The 23,906-nt window shown below is 38.3% G+C and overlaps 1 protein-coding gene across 4 annotated transcripts in view; it reads left to right on the top strand.

Moving 5' to 3' along the window:
- The window catches only part of SLC8A3 (solute carrier family 8 member A3), a 244,809-nt gene that overhangs the window by 44,652 nt on the left and 176,251 nt on the right, over positions 1-23,906 (top strand). For all 4 annotated transcript variants that reach the window (XM_087951530.1, XM_026671015.2, XM_087951529.1 and 1 more), the window contains exon 2: positions 15,382-17,204. In XM_087951530.1, coding sequence (XP_087807656.1) covers positions 15,439-17,204 — 1,766 coding nt within the window. In that variant the 5' untranslated portion in view covers positions 15,382-15,438. The remainder of the gene's footprint in view (positions 1-15,381; positions 17,205-23,906) is intronic.

Raw genomic sequence — 23,906 nt, 5'->3', positions numbered from 1 at the left:
CTGACAAATGGCAGTCTAATCTCTTCTTGAAAGTCTCAAGGGATGGCGCTCCCACAACTTCCAAGGGCAAGCTGTTCCGTTGGTTGATTGTGCTCACTGTTAGAAAGTTTCTCCTTATTTCCAGGTTAAATCTCTCCTTGTTCACTTTCCATCCATTATTCCTTGTTTGACCTTCAGATGCTTTAGAAAATAGCTTGACCCCCTTTTCTCTGTGGCAGCCCCTCAGATATTAGAAGACTGCTATCATGACTCCCCTGGTCCTTCTCTTCACTAGACTAGCCAAGCCCAGTTTCTATAACCATTCTCCATATGTTTTAGTCTCCAGTCCCCTAATCATCCTGGTTGCTCTTCTCTGTACATTTTCTAGAGTCTCAACATCTTTTTTATAATGTGGTGAACAAAACTGAATGCAGTACTTTAGGTGTGATCTTACTAAGGCTTTATAGAATGGTATTAGTACCTCACTTGATCTCGATTGTATCCCTCTGTTAATGTAACTTAGGATTGCATTAGCTTTTTTGGCTGCTGCTGCACACTGCTGGCTCCAAGATCCCTCTCACAGTTACTGCTATTGAGCCTGGCTTCACCCAGTCTATACTTCTGGTTTTTTTTTTTTTGCCTAAGTGTAGGGCTTTACTTTTCTCTACATTGAATTTCATTTTGTTAGATATGGCCCAGTGTTCAAGTCTCTCAAGATCCATCTGGATCTTGAGCCTATCTTCTCGGGTGTTAGCTATTCCTGCCAGCTTGTATAATGAATCTCCTGGAACTTCCAATTGCATTGGAAGCATGCATCAAAAGGATAGAAGACAACATTCATCCCTGAACAATATTGAGGCTGTTATTTGCATAAATCCATGCAACTCAATAATGTAACTTGTCAGCCAACAAGTCTCTATTGAGGAATGGATTTTGAGGGATCCAAGTAATACCCAATTACTATAAAGGAGAACCAAGTGGTGGTCCAGCCATGGTCCATCTAGCTGCCTGATGACTAATGAAGATGGGGCAACAACAGCAGAAAAACGGTGTCTGTCAGGCCCAAAGAACCAAGAACGATATGCAGAGTTATTTCTGAGTAGTTATTTATTGTTGTTTGCCTACAAACAGAATCTTGCCAGTCTAAAGCAACTATCTGAATAACTGTTAGATATACACTGTGAATTTCTGGGGGTGGATGGGAGGCCTGTTCCTGCATACCATTCCAAATTCTGCTGTTTTCCCTCTGGAAAATAGCCCCTCCCTCCTCTGACTCCAGACTACATTCCATCACAGTGGCAACAATACTTTGAGGGTGTCCTAAAATATTTTAGAGCATTTTTTAAATAAAAGAAATAAGCTGCCAGATATTTGCAAATGATACTATGTCAGCAAATGAATAAACTATCTTCTTTATTCTACCATCTTATTTTCCTAGATTATTGAACATAAATGATTCCTGAGATGTTGGCTGATCCATGGAACTTTAGACAGATGGAATAGAGAGGAGTATAGAATTGTAATCTAAAGTTGAATCTTTTATTATCTAGACGGGGAAAAAAGCTTTCCTGAGGGAGTTATTTCCAAGTAAACTCGGATATAGTTTCACTGTTAGAAGCTACACATACTTTATAGGTGGCTTCATGCAATATGCTAAATCTAAATCTGAGTTAACAAGATGCAGTTGCTCTAATCACATAACATATGCTTCCCTTGATTAAACCATGTGATATAATGGAATTAACCATGCAACAAGCCAAGACAATGGTTGATTCATCACCACCTGCTGAACCGTAAATATCTATTCCCCATTGGAGCCTAGTTAGCATGTTGTTTACGTGCAGCCTATTTGATATACATAACATATACCATCCACACACAGTAAATATATACCATAAATATACCAAATCTAAACCATTTATGTATAATTTATTTACATTGAGTTTTACAACTTTCTCCAGGGACCATTGCACTAAAGGAAAATAAGGTTGAAGTCATAATTATTAACATAAGGAAAAAGGAAAAGCATGCTGAAAAAGAATCCTGTGTGTGTGTGTGTGTGTGTGTGTGTGTGTGTGTGTGTGTGTGTGAATATCTTATATCAAGTTCTATCTGGGCTGAAAAATTCTGGGTGACCACAAGTTGGCAACAAAGTCCTGTTTGGTAAATTGTAAGTTTGCAGTTAAAGTATAGCAACCTTAATTTTTCAGTTTATAGTGATGGGGAAGTTTATAGTAGCCTTCCTTACCTTTGAACTGTGTGTTAATCATACTTTCCTCAGGCTCATGCCTTGCAGGTGTGTTGAATTACAACTGCTATCATCTTGGTACTGATGGAAGCTGTAATTCAGTGCAAAGGTCACAGGGTTAGGGAAGGAGATCTGGTTTGTAGTGTGGAGGTAGTACATAATAAAGACAATGCTCTAATAAAAGTTAGAACCCTAGAGGTAAAGGAGCAGTAAATTACATTTATTTCCATTGGGGTCATACATCTCCTACACATTATTTCTATTTTAAAATTTAAAGGAACGTTAATACTAGAGACTAAAGGAGAGTGCAAAAGTTGGCTTGAAACTCAACATTAAAAAATAAATAAAATAAGATCACGGCATCTGGTCTCATCACTTCCTGGCAAATAAAAGGGGAAGATATGGAAGCAGTGGCAGATTCTGTTTTCTTGGGCTTCAAGATTACTGCAAATAGTGAATGCAGCCATGAAATTAAAAAACGCTTGTTCCTTGGAAGGAAAACCATAGCACACCTAGACAACATATTAAAAGGCAGAGACATCACCTTGCCAATAAAGGTCTGTATGGTCAAAGCTATGATTTTCCCAGTAGCGTAATATATGGCTGTGAGATTTGGACCATAAGAAAGACTGTGTCAACATTCCAGAAAACCTCAACTCCAATCAATAACTCTGAGACAGACGTGTTCTCAAAGTTCCCTTTTATTAGAGTAGTAAACTGGCACATCTGGGAAATCCCAAATCTGAAAGTTCTGGGTTTCCCATCAATAAGTAAAAGAATTACAAATCCACCCCCTGCACCCCTCATTGCATCACATGCCCCATCGCCATCCATCCCAATTTGAGACATCCCCTCAGCCAGGTGCAGAAATAACATGACCTTGACTTTAAAGAAAAATGCTACATACGCTTCAAGAAATTCCCTCTTCTTATTTTCCCAGGCTTTAGAATGTGGCAGTGTGGAAGCTTCTGGTGCTAGTATGGCTTCCAAAGCTGACAGACTGAGCACTAAAAGAATCGATGCTTTCGGATTGTGGTGTTGCAGAAGATTCTTAAAGAGTTCCTTGGACTGCAAGGAGGTCTAATCAAACCTGACTGTTATTTGGAAGGAGAGATACTGAAGCTGAAGCTCAAATACTATGAGAAAGGCCACCAAATGAGAAGAGAGGACTCATTGGAAAAGACTCTGATGTTGGGAAAGATTGAAGGGAAAAGGAGAAAGGGATGGCAGAGGATGAGATGGTTAGATAGTGTCATCGACACAGTGGCTATGTGTTTGGATGGAATCTGGGAGACAGTGGAGGGCAGGGGGCCTGGTGTGCCATGGTCCGTGGGGTTGCAAAGAGTCAGACATGATTTAGTGCAGGGGTGACAAACTTGATTTTGTTGAGGGCCACATCAGGGTTTTGTTTGACCTCGAGGGGCTGGGAAGGGTGTGGCTAAGGTGGGCGTGGCCAGCTTGACGTCACTTATGTTGGGGGCCCCTGTGATGGCCCGAGTGCTCTGCCAGAAAAATGCTCTTTTCAGCTGCCATGGCCTCTTGCAACCCTCTGCCAGTGAAAATGGAGCTCAGGAGGGCCACGTACGGCCCTACTGAGCTCTGTTCTCGCTGGCAGAAGCACTGTGGGTCAGTCCTTCACTGTTTCCAGGGTGGCCCCATGGGCCAGATCTAAGTACTCCCCACCAGGCCGGATCCTCTCCCCCCAGGCCTTGAGTTTGATACCCCTGACTTAGTGACTGAACAAAATGCTTTTCAATTGCTTGCACTGAGGAACCCAACCAAACTGATATTTCATTGCAGCTACTGTAACATTCATTTTTGCCAGGATAGCTAATCCTCCAGCGTGGGCTTTTTACCACTTGTCATTATGTTCACTTCAATTTTACTTTATTTAGTTATAAACTGCTTCCAAGTGGTGCTTTCAGGTGACAATTTGAATTTCAAATTTTAATCTAAGTTTTCACACTTCTGTCTTCCTTTTTTAAATTTTGTCCACGGAGAAAAACAGACTACAAACTATTCTAAACTCAGGCTTCTCAAGAATTTTTTTTGGAGGGGTGGTGGTTAAATCTTGTATGCATATAGTCATGCAACAGGCAGTGCAATCAAGTTAATTGGCACATGCAAATTGTGCATATGTAGCTCTCCTAGTGTGGACTTCAGTATGCACATATTGTTACCAAAGAGAACTGAACTGTGTGAAATCAAATTTTAATATTTAATTTACATAGTTATTTTCAGCTGTACCCTACTGCATAGGGTACAGAAAACACAGCCAATCTTTTTTATCATGCACTTCTGTGTCGAACAATGACTTGGAAAACAGGGTTGGCCTTCTGCTTCTATATTTCCCTGAAGAAGCAGAAGCTAGTAATTAATTTCACCATATGTTGGGAATGAAAAAAACAACCACCACCACAAGCAAATTGTTTGTTTTTTGTAAACAACAAACTAAAAGACTCAAGGTCCATCCCACCCCTGATAGGACCTAATGGTAAAGACTGCAATGACAACACCATTAAAGCCAACATCTTTAACACATTCTTTGGCTCAGTATTTGTAAATAGCAATGGATCATGCCCAGTATTTCCTAGCCGAACCACAGAAAACTACAGTGATCTAATACATATCGATTTTACAGAAGACAATGTTGAAAAAGCATTACACAATCTAAAACCATCTCTATCTATTGGACCGGACGGAATATGTGCCTACTTCTTAAAAAAGCCATCCACTGCCATAGCAGAACCTCTAAGCATAATCTTTGAAAATCTTTCATGACCAGCTCCTTGCCTAACCTATGGTCACAAGCCACAGTCATCCCCATCTTCAAAAAGGAAGATATTAAGAAAGAGAAGGATATAAACTGGAATGAGAAAAGATATGGGGAAAAGAGGGGGAGGAGAAGCAGTAAGAAATAGGCGCATGAAATAAAGAAATACAGAATTAGTAAAATGTTGAAAAGAAATTGTTTTTTCAGAGATAATGGTTGATGAATTAAAAAGGGGATTCTGCAGGGTGACAAGGGGTAATAAGACTATTTATGCAATTAAAAATATTTAGAAAATAGGGTAATATAGATATTGATAACTTATTAAAAATTAAGGGGGGAAAATATGCTGTGGAAACCAAAAGAAAAGATGTAATTATTATTATTATTGTAACTTCTTAAAAATAATGGATTGTTGGGAATCAAGATGAGGGAATAAAGGTATATTTTAACCACTGAAGTGTCACACTCAAAGCAGTAAAAGGGGGGAAACCTATACTCTTTTTTTTAAGTGTTAAAACTTGTATTAATTTAGAATTTATAAAAAGAATATGTAATGGAAAGGGAATATGACAGACTAAAGAACCAACTAAATTAATAAGTCAATATAGACTATTAAAAGTAAGGAGAGACATTGGCAACCTATTATTATTATTATTATTATTAGGCAAACACATATTGTTTATCTTTATTTTTAAAATAAATATTAAAGGATTATATTTGAAATAATTGAAATGAAACAAAAAGATGTTTCAATTGAGATTAATGAAAGAGGCTAGAATTAATGTGTTTGTTTCTCTCCTTACTGAAAATTTGGAATGGAAAAGGTAATAATAGAATTAAGTATGCATATATGAATATATAATTGCTGTCATATTTGTATGTAAAGGTGATGACCGGGAAATATGTTGGCTACTAAAAAGAGATTTTTGTTTTTATGTGAAAAACTGAATAAAACTTGTGGGGGAAAAAAGAGAGAACCCAGCCTAGTTGAAAATTACAGACCAATCTCCTTATGCTGTGTCACCTGTAAAGTCATGGAATCAATTATTAACCAATCCATTATCCTCTACTTAGAGACAACCTACTCTTTAATAAACAATTTGGTTTCAGAAAATTATCCTGTAATGTGCAACTCTTACACTGCAAAAACATGGACTACACAACTCGATCAGGGCAAAACAATAGATGTAATCTACATAGACTTCTGTAAAGCCTTTGATTCAGTGGTACACGACAAACTACTCCTAAAAGTAAAATCTTATGGTATCTCTGGACAACTGCATAACTAGATAGAAGCATTCCTATCAAACAGAGAACAAATGGTCAAAATTGGGAGCGTCCTATCAAATTCTGTACCTGTTAATAGTGGTGTCCCCCAAGGCAGTGTTCTAGGACCAACTCTCTTCATACTCTACATAAATGACCTCTGTGAGCACATTAAGAGCAACTGCGTTCTCTTCACTGATGATGTAAAGCTGTTCAATACCATAGAGAAGACTGCTACCCTTCAAAAAGCTCTTGACTATGTATCAGAATGGTCAAACAAATGGCAACTTCAAATCTCAACAAATAAATGCTCTGTCTTACACATTGGCAAAAAAAATCAGAAAATAAAATACAAGCTAAATAGTCAAGACCTTGTTGATGATCCAAGCTCTGTAAAGGACCTTGAAATACTCATCTCTAATGATCTAAGTGCTAGAGCCCACTGTAACTACATAGCCAAAAAGGCATTAAGAGTTGTTAACCTCATCCTCCGTAGCTTTTTCTCTGGTAATATCACACTACTAACTAAAGCATACAAAACATTTGCTAGACCAATACTTGAATACAGCTCATCAGTCTGGAACCCACATTATGTATCTGATATTAGCACAGTTGAGAAAGTCCAGAAATATTTCACAAGAAGAGTTCTCCACTCCTCTACTCGTTGTAGAATACCTTATGCCACCAGATTTGAAATTCTAGACCTAGAAAACCTTGAATTATGCCATCTTCGGTCTGATCTAAGTATGGTATATAAAATCATACATTGCAATAACTTACCTGTCAATGAATACTTCAGCTTCAACCATAGCAACACAAGAGCACACAATAGATACAAACTCAAGGTTAACCACACCAAACTTGATTGCAGGAAATACGACTTCAGCAACAGAGTGGTCAATGTCTGGAATACTCTATCTGACTCTGTGGTTTCTTCCCCAAACCCCAAACCCCTTAACCTTAGACTGTCTACCATTGACCTCACCCCTTTCCTAAGAGGTCTGTAGGGGCGTGCATAAGCACACCAATCGTGCCTACCGTCCCTGTCCTATTGTTTCTTTTATTTTTTTATATGTATCCATGTATTCATAACTATGTTTTTAATTATACCTATTATCTTGTAAGCGATTGAAAAATCAAAATAAATAAAAATAAATTGTTATTCTAGTAATTCTGTCTAGGATCCATTTTAAAAGTAGACTCAAAGCTTGCTTGGCTTGTAGAACCTCTGCAAACTGATAAGAGAAGCCTGTATTTTTCCCAACTGATATTTTCCATTGTTCAGAATGATTGGGAATAACCAGAGTTGAATTCTAGCTATCCAGAGAATATGAAATTGGAGAAGGCTGCATTGAGAAGCTGCCAATCATCAATAGGCTCCATCAAATTAAAATTTCAAGCAGAGTACATGATCCCCACTTCTGAATGCAAAGTGAAACATTTGCACGAAAGATGATTTCTACTTCAGCATTGATCTCCCTAAGCTCAGGGAACCCCAGCTAAAAGAATATACAATGAAGCTGGGCTGCTGTTATCTCAAGCAATCCTTATACTGCAAGTGCTAGTGTAACATAGGTATGTAATTCAAATTTTCTTCTTCTCAGTTTTACCCAGGTCCGTGGAAACTTTCCTTGCAAGTTAAGAACATTTCAAACATAAAACAGTTGGTATCTTTGAGAATCACTTAGAGAAAGATGTGCATCACATAAGGGTTTAGGACCAGAAATCTTCCTTACACCTCCATAAACACAACAGACTTCCATCACCACCTGCCCTTCAGTAGTATTGCTTCACCCTTCCTCCCTAGTTATATGTGTATTTATTCCAGAGAGCCTGGATGTGCATTGCAGTAGTTAATCTATTCTCAGCTTCACCTTTACCCATACATTTCGCAGGCTTTAAGATTCTGTATTTTCATTGCAACCTCCTTTCTCATCTCTGTTTTCACATGGCTAACTACTGTACAAAACTCAAGGCACTATTCTGTTGCTCCTTTTAGTTTGCTTTATTGTTATTAGTCTTAGCACTGTTTTTATTCCAGTCACCATCTCTACAACTATAATTTGAGGGTGAAATGCCTTACATGGTGATAGCATTAGATGCCATCTACATTCTGTTTTATATTACACGTGGGATTCTAATATCTGAAATCAATTGGACCTTTTTTGAGAGGAAAAGATTTTTAGGACCAGCCATGAATACATTTATTTCAAATTGCAATAGAAAAGGGAAAAAGAGCAACAGACTATGACATAGACACTGTGCATAACCTTGAAAAATCTTTCAGGACCAGCTCCTTGCCAAAACTATGGTCACAAGCCATGGTCATCCCCATCTTCAAAAAGGGAGACCCCAGCCTAGTTGAAAATTACAGACCAATCTCTTTATGCTGTGTCACCTGTAAAGTCATGGAATCAATTATTAACCAATCCATTATCCTCCACTTAGAGACAAACAACCTACTCTCTAATAAACAATTTGGTTTCAGAAAAAAACTATCCTGTAATCTGCAACTCTTACATTTCAAAAACATATGGACTACACAACTCGATCAGGGCAAAGCAATAGACGCAATCTACACAGACTTCTGTAAAGCCTTTGATTCAGTGATACACAATGAACTACTAAAACTAAAATCTTATGGTATCTCTGGACACCTACATAACTGGATAGAAGCATTCCTGTCAAACAGACAACAAATGGTCAAAATTGGGAGTGTCCTATCAAATTCTGTACCTGTCAACAGTGGTGTCCCCCAAGGCAGTGTTTTAGGACCAACTGTCTTCATACTCTACATAAATGACCTCTGTGATCATATTAAGAGCAACTGCGTTCTCTTCACTGATGATGTAAAGCTATTCAACACCACAGACAATACTACTACCCTCCAAAAAGACCTTGACTATGTATCAGAATGGTCAATCAAATGGCAACTTCAAATCTCAACAAATAAATGCTCTGTCTTACATATTGGCAGAAAAAAAAGAAAAAAATACAAGCTAAATAGTCAAGATGTTGAGGATCCAAACTTTGTCAAGGACCTTGGAGTACTCATCTCAAATGATCTAAGTGCTAGAGCTCACTGAAACTACATAGCCAAAAAGGCATTAAGAATTGTTAATCTAATCCTACGTAGCTTTTTCTCTGGTAATATCACACTACTAACTAGAGCATACAAAACATTTGGTAGACCTATACTTGAATACAGCTCATCAGTCTGGAACCCATATCATGTATCTGATATTAACACAATTGAAAAAGTCCAGAAATATTTCACAAGAAGAGTTCTCTGCTCCTCTACTCATTGTAGAATACCTTATGCCACCAGACTTGAAACTCTAGACCTAGAAAACCTAGAACTACGCCGTCTCCGGTCCGATCTAAATATAGTATATAAAATCATACATTGCAATGTCCTACCTGCAAATGAATACTTCAGCTTCAATCATAACAATACAAGAGCACATAATAGATACAAACTCAAGGTTAACCGCACCAAACTTGACTGCAGAAAATACGACTTCAGCAACAGAGTGGTCAATGTCTGGAATACTCTACCTGACTCTGTGGTTTCTTCCCCAAACCCCAAAAACTTTAACCTTAGACTGCCTACTATTGACCTCACCCCCTTAAGCGGCCTGTAGGAGGCGTGCATAAGCGCACCAATCGTGCATACTGTCCCTGTCCTATTGTTTTTTATTTTTCTTATAAGTATCTATCTCATGTATTCAAAACTATATTTATTCTTATACCTGTATCTTGTAAGCGATTGACAAATCAAATAAATACTAAATACTAAAATACATTAGATAGTGTGTACAGTCCAGGGATGTCCACATTCAATTCTTCTTTCAGCTATGAAGTGGGGGCAGCCTATCCTGACAAGATATTTTTGAGGACAAAAGGGTTTGGAAATAGAGGATCTGTCAGGATTCTAGCAGTTACCCCATTTAAATCATGAGTCCCGATCAATCATTGTTCTCCAGTTATAATTTTGCACGGCAGAAATTTCAGTCACCTAGTTACTAACTTTGAAAACTATTGATGGAATGCATTTTGGGTTTCCAAGCTGCCGCACTGCTCCCCCCTCCCTTTCTGTTGGCAACTCTAAAAAGACCATAGAAATATTTTATGAGTTGACAGGATCAATATCTGCTGATTTTAGAAAGTTATTAACGAAGTGTTTGGATTCCAAACATGGCATCTATAATCGACAAGCTGCCGATGAGGTCTCCTTTGGCAGCCACTAATCTGACCTTCCTGTTTTTTCCTGTTGTTTTTTTTAAATATTACATAAGTAAAAATGAGAAAGTGAAAGACTTTGAAGTCCAGTCTTCTTTGTTTCCCTCCCCCCCCTCCCAAAAGCCTCTGGGCTTCAATGGACATTGTAAGCCTCCATTGAACATGATAGGTGGCTGAGGTTCAGTGCTTTTTGGTAGGGTGTCCAATTGCAAGTGAAGGAATGAGGAGTATTCTGTGGTGGGCAAGTTGGAAAATATGGTAGAGGGCATATTTTGTAAGCGGTGATGCCCTTTTGTGAGAGTGCCCATATTATGTTCCAAAATAAACTCTCATTATACAACACCTTATGTTCCAAAAATGTAAATGCACTCATCGGCCCCAACAGTCTGAGGATTCCTGGCCTCTTGATTGTTATGTTTCATAATTTAAAGGGATATTGAGAAGAGATGGAATTGCTGCCAACAATGTACAGGCAGTTGGCTCACATAAGTCAAACATATAGCTAAGATTGTGCATTTCTCTAGACAAGCAACATTTCCAAATATTATAATACATGTTTATATCTTTATTTGGAATATCTAAACAGGAAGCAAATGGAAAGCTCGAGTGTTTTGAAAGATGTAGGGAATGATGCAAATTTAAAATGTAAACATCTTAGCACATAGATTAACTGTGGAACTCAATACCATCAGACATGATTACAATTTTACAGGATTTTAAAAGGGGGCTACAGAAATTAAAAAGATCAGGACTACTGACAACTATTTTTTTTCTGATGGCTACTAGCATTTCCCTAATTACAGGCAACTTTAGATAAGTGTTTTTTGGGGAAAAGAATATAGGGCTATTATTGTGAATTTCCTGATTGTATCTGGTTGGCCATCCTGGATTAGATGGACTTTTCTTATGTCCTTAAGAAGGGTAACTAGGTATCTGATAGCACCTGATTCAAGTGAAGTGGTATACAATCTGGGCATGATCTTGAACATATTTACACAATAAACTTTTAAATTGGGATGGCCCTGTCATCCCCTAACAGTTCCCCTAATCTCTTTAAGAATTACCATGTTGGTCAATACGAAGCTGAAGAATTATCATACTGTTAAAATCTGTGAGATTATTTCAATATTGTATGCTCGTACAGTAATTGAAAACAAGTGGAAGCTGTTCCATTTTGTGACTGTTTAGAAAAATAGTTACGGTATACACATATATATTTAATCTTTTCTGTGAGGATCAAGGATTTTAATGATAGTCTCCGGTTTTTGGAAATCTGCGCCATCAGTTAGTCTTTAGTGTGTCCTTGGATTCTTGATGTTTATATGTTTCCAGTTACAGATTGGCATACAATATGCCCCTGTGGAATTTGAAAATTATTGGCCCTTTCTTTGTCGAAGGCTATTTATCCCTAAGGATTATGAGTGATATTACACCACAGTTGCTGCTGGCTGAAAGCTTAATCTTGAGCTGCACTTCACCAGATCTCGACTCACATATTTATCTTCTGTAAAAGAACATTGTCTTCCAGTCTTACTTGTAACACTGGAAATTCCAGTCACTGCATACTGTGGGAGCACAGAAATGTGTCTTCTACCTCTCTTAAAAGTATTTGTCATTGAGTCTTCCAGCAACACTCATATACTTTGATTAATTAAAAAGAGGACTTGAGGTTTTGCCCCATATTCTTGTTTGTAGTCTTAATCTCTCATCTCTAGAAAATCAGATCTAAATTTAAAAAGGAAATAAGTGACTGGATTTTCAGAGAGAAAGGCAGAAAGAATCGGTCATGTCTGAAACAATCAGTGTAATGCCTAGAACAGTGGCCCCCAATCTTTTGGGCACCAGGAACCGTTTCCACATAGAGAGGTTTTTCTGCGGACCGAAGTGGGGCTTCACTTATTTGCATGGCCCAGTTTCTGGCATGCCGCAGCAGTCTACAGACTAAGAGTTGGGAAATCTTGGCCTAGAAGATGTGTTATTTCATTTCAATCTACAACCATCTCAAGACTGCTTCACATGAATTTGTGATCCAGATATTACAAAATCAGTTATGTCTTGTTTCCTTCACTTTGTCAGCCCTGTTTTCTTTCCATTCGTATCATTATTTGTTCCTTTCTTCTACTTTTGGTTCTCATTAAATAGTCTGGAAGATTTTGTATTTTTTATTATTAATTGATATTAAACATCAATAATCGTTGATATTTAGGAAGAAGTGAGTTAGGCAACTCAGTGAGAAAACTGCCCTTTTAGATATACCTGTTTACACTAATAATATTCAAATGATTCTTGCAATGTACTTTATATTACATTTTGTTTGCATTTTTGATAACCTGTATTTTCAGTCTATGATAAGGCATATAAACTATTTTGTTCCATGTGCATAAAGTTCCTCTAACAATGCTACTGAACATTTCCCCAAATAGGAATGTCTGACTATTTGAGCCTGCATATAGGTTGTTTAAATTCAAACTTCAGAAAACAGTAGATAGGCCTTGGCCATATAGGCCTTGGCCGTTTTGAATCTGCTTCTCAAACTGCGAGATTGAATTCCTGAGAAGGAGGGAAGGAGTTTTCAAGGCAGCATGAATATTTTTTAGGCTCCTGCCTCACCCCACACAACCCCTGCTGATTTTGCTATCTGTATTGATGGCTCAAAAATTAAAAATGGTGTATTTCTCCATGTTGACAATGTTAATGGAGCTGTCCATCCATATTATTAACAGAACAAGACATTTGGAATACCATGAAAGGGCAACCCATAACATTTAATTTATTTATGTTGCATTTGGACTATCAGCAAGAAGAACTTATAGGTAATTGGCCTCAAATGTCAAAATAGCTTGTTTAGCCCACTGGACATGAGTTAGTTAGATGCCACTGACTTCTGACAATTACACAGACAACTGCTTGCTAGAAATAAGTCTTTGACTCAATCCTCCCGTTTTATCTGTTGTCTTTTGCTTCTTCTCCCCTCAACTTGGCCAACTACAGGTAGCCCATGGCTTACAACAGTTCATTTAATGACCATTCGAAGTTACAGTGACACTGAAAAAAGTGACGTATGACCAATTTTCACACTTTATGACCTCCTTGCAGCACCTCCTTGGTCATGTGATCAAAATTCAGATGCTTGGCAACTGACTCATACTTATGACGGTTGCAGTGTCCCAAGATCATGTGATCATCTTTTGCGACCTTCTGACAAGCAAAGTCGACGGAGAAGCCAGATTCACTCAACAACCTTGTTACTAACTTAACAACTGCAGTGATTCACTTAACAATTGTGGCAAGAAAGGCCGTAACATGAGGCAAAGCTCACTTAACAAATGTCTCACTTAACAACATAAATATTGGGCTGAATTAGAAACATAAGTCAAGGACTACCTTGTATAATCATTTTTTTTAATTGTTTAATTGTTGTTTCACTGTATGGCTGTCCTAAATTTTACAGAATTTTCTAAAGCAGCTTTTCCCAATTTAGATTAATTGAGCTACAGCTCCCAGAATTGTGAACTAAGAATTTTGTCAGCTCTGGATTACATATCAAGAAACATCACCCCAGGAAAACCTTTTTAGAAAACCATTTTTCAATTCTGGGATTAAAATTAGTATACTCAACCTAAACACTATTTCACATATAGATGTTAGAGTTTATTTCAAATTGGATTTATTTTTATTGCTGCAGCTTAACTTCACTGTGTGGTAGTCAGTATAAGAGGCCATATGTTATGCTGATGTTTTGCCACCCTTCTCTGGTGATGCTTTCCATAAAAAAGAAAAGAGAGTAGACTTGAGTTACAATTAGCTACGTCGTATTACATCTTCAAATAAGATCTGTGTCTTGTTTGATCTTCAAGTGGACACCCAGTTCTTAACAGAAAATATTATCATTTTCTGAAATATTGAATCTGTTCTGTATTCATTCATTCATTCATTCATTCATTCATTCATTCATTCATTCATTTTAAATATCTATACCACACCCTCAATGTTGTTAGAGCAACTGCACTGGTATGTGAGAATAAAATTGGAAGACAGAAGGAAGAGTGGCAGAGTAGGCAATAGTCAGATAAGGGGGCAGCTGAACCCACAGAAAGAATAGGTGTAGGTAAACATCTAAAAAGAGACCATCCCTAGTTTCTTGAACTGTGAAGGTGAGGGAAGAGATATCTACTTTTAGACTTGCAAGATTGTGCAATATACCGTAATGATACAGTGAGCACTTCTGGATGTGCTTCTTGTCTGGACTACCTTGCAAGATGGACATCCACTCATACCATTCAAATCAAGACAAAATCTGGTTAAGATGCTAGATTTGGACCAATTCAGGGAAGGCTGAATTGGGGAAACTGAGATTCAACTTCTTATTCAGGCACTGAGTAGATTGAGTGTCTTAGAAGGGATCTTTCAGTCCAATCTCCTTGGTGGTAGAGTTGCAGTCATTTAAAGTTAGTGTTGGCTTCACAACATTTTGGAGCTCTTTACTAGGAATTACTAGAATTTTATTCTAACCAAAATTCATAGGGTTATATCATAAACAAGTGCCAATGTATCATATTATCTTGCTTTGGGGCAAAATTGGAATAGCTGATGTGATTCTTTGATAACAATTCAGCTGATATCAAGATACTAATGTCTAAGCTAAATAACAAGGGTTGATTATTCTGTGCTCAGTACAGACAGTTTCCCTCTATTCTACTGATAAGCAGATAATTCAATCTCATGTGATCCATGTAAAATTAACCAAATATGATTACTATACATAAAGTAGTGTAACTAGTTGTGAATAACAGAACATATTAATATTAATTGCATTAATTACAATGTCAATTTTATTTCTTTCAGTCTCATGGTTTTAATCTCTTTATTTCAGATTCTTAACCTGAACAGAAGACCATTGCTCCTGTACTGTGGATGTTAAGCCTTGTGTATGGCGCGGTTAAAGTTACAACCTGTCACCTCAGCCTTCCTCCGGTTTGGGCTTTTTACTTTTGTCTTATTTTTACATGGTCTACAAGTAGATGCTGGCACAGGGACAGATTCACCAAACGTAGGACATAACAACACATGCTCTGGTTCTTCAGAGTGCAAGGAGGGTGTTATCTTGCCAATATGGTATCCAGAAAACCCATCCTTGGGGGACAAAATTGCCAGAGTTATTGTTTATTTTGTGGCACTCATATATATGTTTCTTGGAGTTTCTATCATTGCCGACCGTTTCATGGCTTCCATAGAGGTCATTACATCCCAAGAGAAAGAGATTACCGTCAGGAAACCCAACGGAGAAGCCATCACCACCACCATCCGAATATGGAATGAAACTGTTTCCAATTTGACCCTCATGGCTCTTGGTTCCTCTGCCCCAGAGATCCTTTTGTCATTAATAGAGGTATGTGGTCATGGATTTATTGCCGGTGAGCTGGGCCCTTCTACCATCGTTGGTAGTGCCGCTTTCAATATGTTTATCATCATAGCCATCTGTGTCTATGTCATTCCTGATGGGGAGACAAGGAAGATAAAACATTTGAGAGTTTTCTTTGTCACAGCTGCTTGGAGCATCTTTGCCTATATCTGGCTATACATGATCCTTGCGGTCTTTTCTCCAGGTGTGGTTCAGGTATGGGAAGGCTTGCTCACTCTGTTTTTCTTCCCTGTTTGTGTCATCCTGGCTTGGATTGCAGACAGAAGGATGTTTCTCTATAAATATATGCACAAAAAGTACCGTACTGACAAACACAGGGGTATTATCATTGAAACAGAAGGGGATCACCCCAAAGGGATTGAAATGGATGGTAAGATGATGAACTCCCATTTTTTAGATGGAAACCTAGTGCCTATGGAGGGGAAAGAGGTGGATGAGTCTCGCAAAGAGATGATCCAGATCCTCAAGGACCTGAAACAAAAGCACCCAGAAAAAGACTTAGATCAGCTGGTAGAAATGGCCAACTACTATGCTTTATCCCATCAGCAAAAAAGCAGAGCATTCTATCGGATTCAAGCTACCAGGATGATGACTGGAGCAGGAAATATTCTCAAAAAGCATGCAGCTGAGCAAGCCAAGAGGAGCACTAGCTTGCATGAAGTACGGCCAGAGGAGCCAGAAGAATTCATCTCCAAAATTTATTTTGATCCTTGCTCCTATCAGTGTCTTGAGAACTGTGGTGCTGTCCTCCTAACTGTTGTCCGGAAAGGAGGTGATGTCTCCAAGACCATATATGTGGATTACAAAACAGAAGATGGCTCTGCCAATGCTGGGGCTGACTACGAATTTACAGAAGGGACAGTTGTTTTGAAGTCTGGGGAGACCCAGAAAGAGTTCTCCATAGGGATCATTGATGACGATATCTTTGAAGAGGATGAGCACTTTTTTGTGCGTCTTAGCAATCTACGGGTGATTGATGCAGAGGAACCTCCTGAACTCAACAAACTGCCATATCCCAAGGCCATACTGGTCTCACCTTGTGTGGCTACTGTGACTATCTTAGATGATGACCATGCAGGAATCTTCACCTTCGAGTGTGGTGTGATACATATCAGTGAGAGCATTGGGGTGATGGAGGTGAAAGTTCTTAGAACATCTGGTGCACGGGGTACAGTCATAGTCCCCTTTAGAACAGTTGAAGGAACAGCAAAAGGAGGTGGAGAGGATTTTGAAGACTGTTATGGAGAGCTGGAATTCAAGAATGATGAAACTGTGTAAGTAACTGATTTTCTTTATTTTCATAGCCATCTGTATTTAACCCTACAATTTTCATCCATCACAGGTAAACATGGGAAACATGGACTGTCCTCTCTTCTCCTCTAGTTTCCACACTTACCTTCTCTACACAAGAACCTTGTAGCAGGATCTAGTTCCTTCTTTTTCTAAGAGATGAATTAATGGATATGTAGAAGCTTTTTGATGGCCTAAGGAGCCTAACAGTTGCCTAACATTTATTGTAAAGAATCTGTCAAGATTCAATACTAAAACACTTCAAAACTCAAGCCAATAGAATCTTGATCATGTTAGCTGCATGTCCTTAATGGATTGAATTATCTTTGGCCATCAAAACCTTAAATTACCAAGTTAATCTAGGATTTCCCCAATTTGTCGCCTTCCAGATAATGCTAGATTTCTTCTGTGGGTTACGCTGACTGGGAATTATGAAATTTAAAATCCAACACATCCAGAGGGCATCTGGTTGGGGAAGGCTGCTCTCATCAGTTAGCAATTTTTTTCATGAACCAAATTAATAATTTCTTTTTAAAGCAGTATTAATTCCATCCTGTTGATTATTTTGAGAAGAATCTTTCAATCAGTTTTCAAGAATGGACTCAAATAATTTTCATATAGCAAATTAACTTTTACTATAATGGGATTCTGTATTACTAAATAATGATACAGTATACTGTATTACTAAATTAATCTCTGACATAGCAGATCCTGTAAACAAATTCCTCCATTAGTGAAGACTGCTTGAACATTAATAACAAACATTCACCAGTCACAATTTAGTTACATGCTCCTTTTCTATTGCCACTTTCTTTTGATTCAAAAGGTTTTTTTTTAAATGTGGAAGAGGGAAGAATTAACATGCCTCCAATGTAATCATCTCTTTCGGGAAAGCCTTAATAATAGTCTTCTGAAAACAACATAACAGTCCACTCCATGGATGTGTATCTCTACAGTTTATTCCAGTTGATGTCACTGTGAGATTCTGTTAGGGAATGCAAGCAAATTAGCATCCTGTCTACACCTTGCTCAAGAAAAATCAGATAGTTCAGTAATTTTACATGATAAAGACATCACTAGTAAAAAAACAAAAGTAGGACATATCTGCCTTTAATCTCAGAGTACTCTTGCCAGTTAATGTGGAATGACCACACTTAGCTAAACTGATTAACATTGTGACTTGATTTAATGCATCGCCTAAGCACTTATAGAAACAATAATGTGGCATTCAAAAAATCCTGCCCACTGACATCATAGCAAATTCCATCACATGTGCTCACTGCATTTTTATGGTTAATTACCTTAAATTACCCGACCCTAATTTTCTGTTCCTTCAGGGGGACATTCTGCATGTTGTGCTACATCAGATGTGTCAAATAGTTGCTGGTTTGTCAGAGAAACACCAGATTATTCAGACCAAAGGGTTCATTACTCTTTCCCATACAAGTTAGGCTTCTGCATTTGTTCAGCTTATTTCTCAAGAGGATTCAAAACTACTTGGATATGGTCTCTAGGCTGCTGTCCACTCCTGGCATTTCAAACACGATCAAAAAGTGAGAGACCACCTCTGTTTGAATGAGCCCAACACTGAGAGAAATGTGTTAAGTGAGTTTTGCCCCATTTTATGACTTTTCTTGCCACATTTGTTAAGGGAGTCCCTGCAGTTGTTAAGTGAGTAACATGGTTGATAAGTGACTCTGGTTTCCCTATTGACTTTGCTTGTCGGAAGGTCACAAAAGGGGATCACGGGGATCATGACCCCGGGACACTGTAAACATCATAAATGCGAGTCAGTTGCCAAGCATCCAAATGTAAATCACGTGACCATGGGGATGCTGCAATGGTCATAAATGTGAAAAATGCTCACAAGTCACTTTTTTTCAGTATTGTTCTAACTTCAAACGGTCATGAAGCGAACTGTTGTAAGTTGAGGACGACCTGTAGTCAGGTTCTTGGGTGAGCTGAGTTGTGTTCCAGCAAACCTGAATAGAACCCTTTAAACCATCATGAGAGGGTGAATTTTTGTGTACACCCACATACTCACAATGAACATCTGCAAGGCATATCACATTAGTACTTTCAAATCTCAAGTTGGACGAAAGATGTGTCAAAGCAGTGGTGGCTAACCTTTTTGGGCTCCTATGCCGAAACTTGTGCCCGCGTTCACGCACGCTCACTAACATGCCAGCACCCAAAAGGGAATGCGTGCAGCTCCCCATGCCCCCTGCGCATGTGCACATGATTGTCCCCCTACACCGCCCCCTTACCTGCACTGCACATGTACGTGCCTCCCAACTGATTTTCAGGCCTTTTTCAGCCTCCCAGAGGCTCGATGAAGCCTCTGCAGCCTTTGGAGGCCAAAAAATGGGCCCGTTTCGTCACTTCCGGTATTTCTGGAAATACAGGAAGTGACAAAATGGGCCTGTTTTTCAGCCTCTAAAGGCTGCAGAGGCTTCCCTCAAGCCTCTGGGAGGCCGAAAAAGCCCTGAAAATCAGCTGGGAGGCACACGCACGCACAATGAGGTAAGTTTGCTTGGGGCTTGTGTGCCCGCACAAATGGTTCTGCATGCCACCTGTGGCACACGTGCCATAGGTTCACCATCACGGTGTCAGGGAGTAGATTTTGACCTCCTTGGGGACATATTATTTAAGCACCAGTTCTTCACAAGCCATTGACCAGAGATGATTGCAGTGGACGCGTTTTCTTAACCCATAAGTGGCAACAGGGAGGAATCTCATTAAAATACTGAAGGAGATAAAACATTTTTTTATTTAAAATATACTTCCCTAAGAGGAATACCAAAAAAAAAAAAAAAAAAATCTGAAGCAAAACTTTGAAGGAAGTTGATCCTGCCACAGTTCTTACTTATTGCTTCTGTAACTCTAGTATGGTCAAAGTTTCCTCACCTACATTTGGGCTGGAAAAAATGCATTGTTGTCATAGCTGGTCGAGATGATTTTCTTTGAACAAATTGTGATTTCATTGGGAATCTAATTTTTATAAATTACTCCTTAATCCTGCAGGTAGTGTAGATTCCATTTTTACTTGCTTCTCTCTACAAGAGCTGACAATCTGCAGTTCTTTTGCATGTTTTCAGCTTCACCTCTGTAAATTCTGTCTTGGATTCTATAGGTGTTTTGGGAATTCGTGTACCATAACTTCATCCGAAAGTTTTAGATTAGAAAAAAAATAGATACAATAAAATAAAGTGTCAACTCACAAAACATTCCTATGCCTGACAATCTTGACAATACGTTGAATTGTAAACATAGAGTGGGATTCAAGAATTACTTCAAAAGCTCTGTGCGTAGAAAAATATTTCAGTTTGCCACTAGAAAAGGCAGTGCATTGGTGTCAGCAGAGGCAGTGCATTGGTGTTCCAAATTTGGGGTGGCACCAGTGAGAAGACCATTTTCAAATGGTACTTGGATCAGCACTGGTAATGGACTGGAAGCCAACATTTCATCGATCTTCTTACAGGTTAGGAGCCTAGAAAAATTCTCACTATCTAAATTCTGCTGATAGCACTTGAGCCTCCTATCTATGGCAGTTAGTTATCAATGTTTAGTATCCATAGATATACATATATTTTAGGTACCCTGGAGTCTTCTTTCCCATGATTCTGCTTCTCATTAATATGTGCTTCAGACCTTGACTCAAATATTTTACCCACTGTAAGTTTTTTTTTCCCCTGTTGTTCCTTTTTACTTGAGTTTCAAACAATTTTCAATCCCCCTTTGCTGCCACTAACACTCAGCACAACAGTAATTCATGTTTGTGTTCTCAAGGCTTTTAATAGGAATGGCAGCAGAATCAAGCCCATAGGCTTTGGAAGGGTTTTTGTTTTGTTTTGTTTTGTTTTTGTTTTTTATTTTTTTTTAAATTTTTTTAATCATCTAATGTTCTCAGAGCCGATTCTTTTAATACTTAATAGTGCAACACTGGCTGTTATAAATAGCTGTAATAACTTAAAATTCATCAAGTTTCATTTATTTTAGTGCATGTTTTTAAAATTCAAGGGACTTTGGAGCACATATATCTTTAACCTTTTTAACCTGCAGTTTTAAAACTTAATAACTGATATGGGGAAAGAAACCTGAGTGTATCTATTAGGGTTATTTCCTCTTTCCTTTCCTTCATCTCCTTTACAAATAGACCTCGCCTGTATCCTTGCCATCTTTCACCACCTTCTGTATATATTTACTTTTTTACCTAAACCTGCCCTTACTCAAGAACCTATCCACAGGTTACTCGTAGTGGATCCTAGATCTCGTCCCAAAAGTCCTGCAATACTCTAGAAACTGCCAGAATGCTTTCCGAGAAGAAAAACAGAGATTCTGTAAGAGATGGGTCAGTGGATAAGTGATACCCCCAAAAGTGAGGGTTGGGAATTGAATGATGACAACCCATTTGGGTTAGGGTGCCAAGCCAAATCTTCTCTTCACTATTTCCCTCAATTTCAGTGTTTTATGCCTGGTTGGATGCATTGATTTCGCTGAGGATTTTGCTATTGTGTTCACATCTGTGCCTTCACAGAGAGATACGCTTCTTAATCAATGAAAATTGTTTAAGGAGAAAGTGGAAGTAATTCCTGGCCCTACCACCATTCCTAAAAGGGTGCATTTGTAAAAGCAGGTCGGCTAGTCTTATTTGGGCTTTAGTTTGTATGCGGTTTAGAATTTGTGCAAGGTACCAAATTGTGTAGGAGGTTGTTAGGTTGGTGATAGAGATGTAAAAGTTGAGTGAGGTCTCAATTTCCCCCTGCTAGTATGGGGTTTATTTTATTAGTTTTATTGGTTGGGTGCATTGACTGCATAGTGAGATAATGTAGTAGCTCCAGTAATTTTATAACATTAGCTTTCAAAGTAAGTATGCAGTATGTCCTTGGTTTTGCCAATAAAATTCATGATTCCATTACAAGAGTAGTATTAGAGTTTAATATTAAGAATCACTCTTCAGTATTAAACTTGGAGACAAGTTGGCTATTAGCCCAGTGAATGAAATGACCATCACTAATCTTTTGCATGAAGTCTATTATTATTTTTTTAATACATGTTGTATATTCCGAGCTGTAGACTAAAAGGCCAACATAGATAGTTGACACCTCTGTCTCTAATAGTTTTCTTCCATTAGACAGCCAGATCACACTCTTGATTTACTGGGAAGCTGAGAGTGATAACAACTGATGCAAGTAGAGAAATCTTAGAATGAAGATTGAGCATGGATTAGGGTTGATGCATGTGGGAGAAGGCAGTGGAAAGTGCTTGCTTCTCAACCTCAACTGTACTTACACTGAATAGTATGTACTACCTGTCAATGAATACTTCAGCTTCAACCATAACACTACAACAGCAAACAATAGATACAAGCTCAAGGTAAACCGCACCAAACTTGATTGCAGGAAATACGACTTCAGCAACAGAGTGGTCAATGTCTGGAATACTCTACCTGACTCTCTGGTTTCTTCCCCAAACCCCAAAAACTTTAACCTTAGACTGTCTACTATTGACCTCACCCCTTTCCTAAGAGGTCTGTAGGGGGCGTGCATAAGCGCACCAAACGTGCCTAGCGTCCCTGTCCTATTGTTTCTTTTTTTTCTTATTCGTATCCATTTCATGTATTCATAACTATGTTTATACTTATACCTGTTATCTTATAATTGCTTGACTAAATAAATAAATAAATAAACAAACAAACAAATAAATAAATAAATAGGCAGAAAATCACTTTTCAGCACTGCTTTAACCTAGGGGGAATGAGAAAAGTCAGTGGTATGCTATCAGCAGTCTGCTATAATTTTAAATCTGTCAATTCTAATATTGGGATAGGTCACACTGATATCATCGTGGCATATTTAATTATATGATGATGATGATGCTGTTGTTGTTATCTATTCAGTTGTGTCTAACTCTTGGCAATTATATGGACTGGGTCTCTCCACATCTTCTGATCTTGCACTACTTCTTTGAGTTTTTCTATGCTTTGGCTGGTATCAGCTTTGATGGAGTATTTATTTATTTATATTTTCTTTTATTATTTTCTTTTATTATTATTATTTTATTATTACATAATTTAGCTGCCCATCTCCCTAAACATGACACTGGGTGGCATAAAACCAATAGCCTAAAGAATATCACAACGATTTAAACCCTTTAAAAATTAAATATGAATGAAAATATCCATCTAAACACAGTTCACTCATCATGCACGGTTCCCTCCCTGCTCCACCTGGCATCCTCAAGGTTTCTGGAAGAACCATATTGTCAGAAGCTTCTGAAAGGTTAATGGGGATGGAGCTAATCTCACCTCAAGAGTATGAGGGGTGTTGGGATAAGGGGTAGGGGGGGGCTCACTTAAAAGGCCTGTCAATTGAAACCACATGGTAAGGAAAGCAATTGGTGCTTATTTTCTTGGTTCAGGTGGGAGGGATAAAGAAATAGGGGAATCCACCAATCAGAGGTCACGGTAGCTACAATCCAGACAGAACAGCTGGCCCTCATCATTGGCCATAAGTGAAAGAGATGTCCTTTTCAGGGTAGTTGCATAAAATCACTATTTTTAACAATAATGCTCCTACTTTGAAATTGTGATAATTTGAAGATAAATATTTCAATGAATACATTTATAATATTGAGATGAATGGATAATCGGAACAAGATAATGTTTACCCAGGATATGTGAAAAA

Source organism: Notechis scutatus, chromosome 1 (assembly GCF_049901735.1).
Source record: "Notechis scutatus isolate UNSWTSFEM ecotype Mainland chromosome 1, rNotScu1.2, whole genome shotgun sequence".
Classification (NCBI taxonomy): domain Eukaryota; kingdom Metazoa; phylum Chordata; class Lepidosauria; order Squamata; family Elapidae; genus Notechis; species Notechis scutatus.
This window is presented reverse-complemented; position numbering and strand designations above follow the sequence as displayed.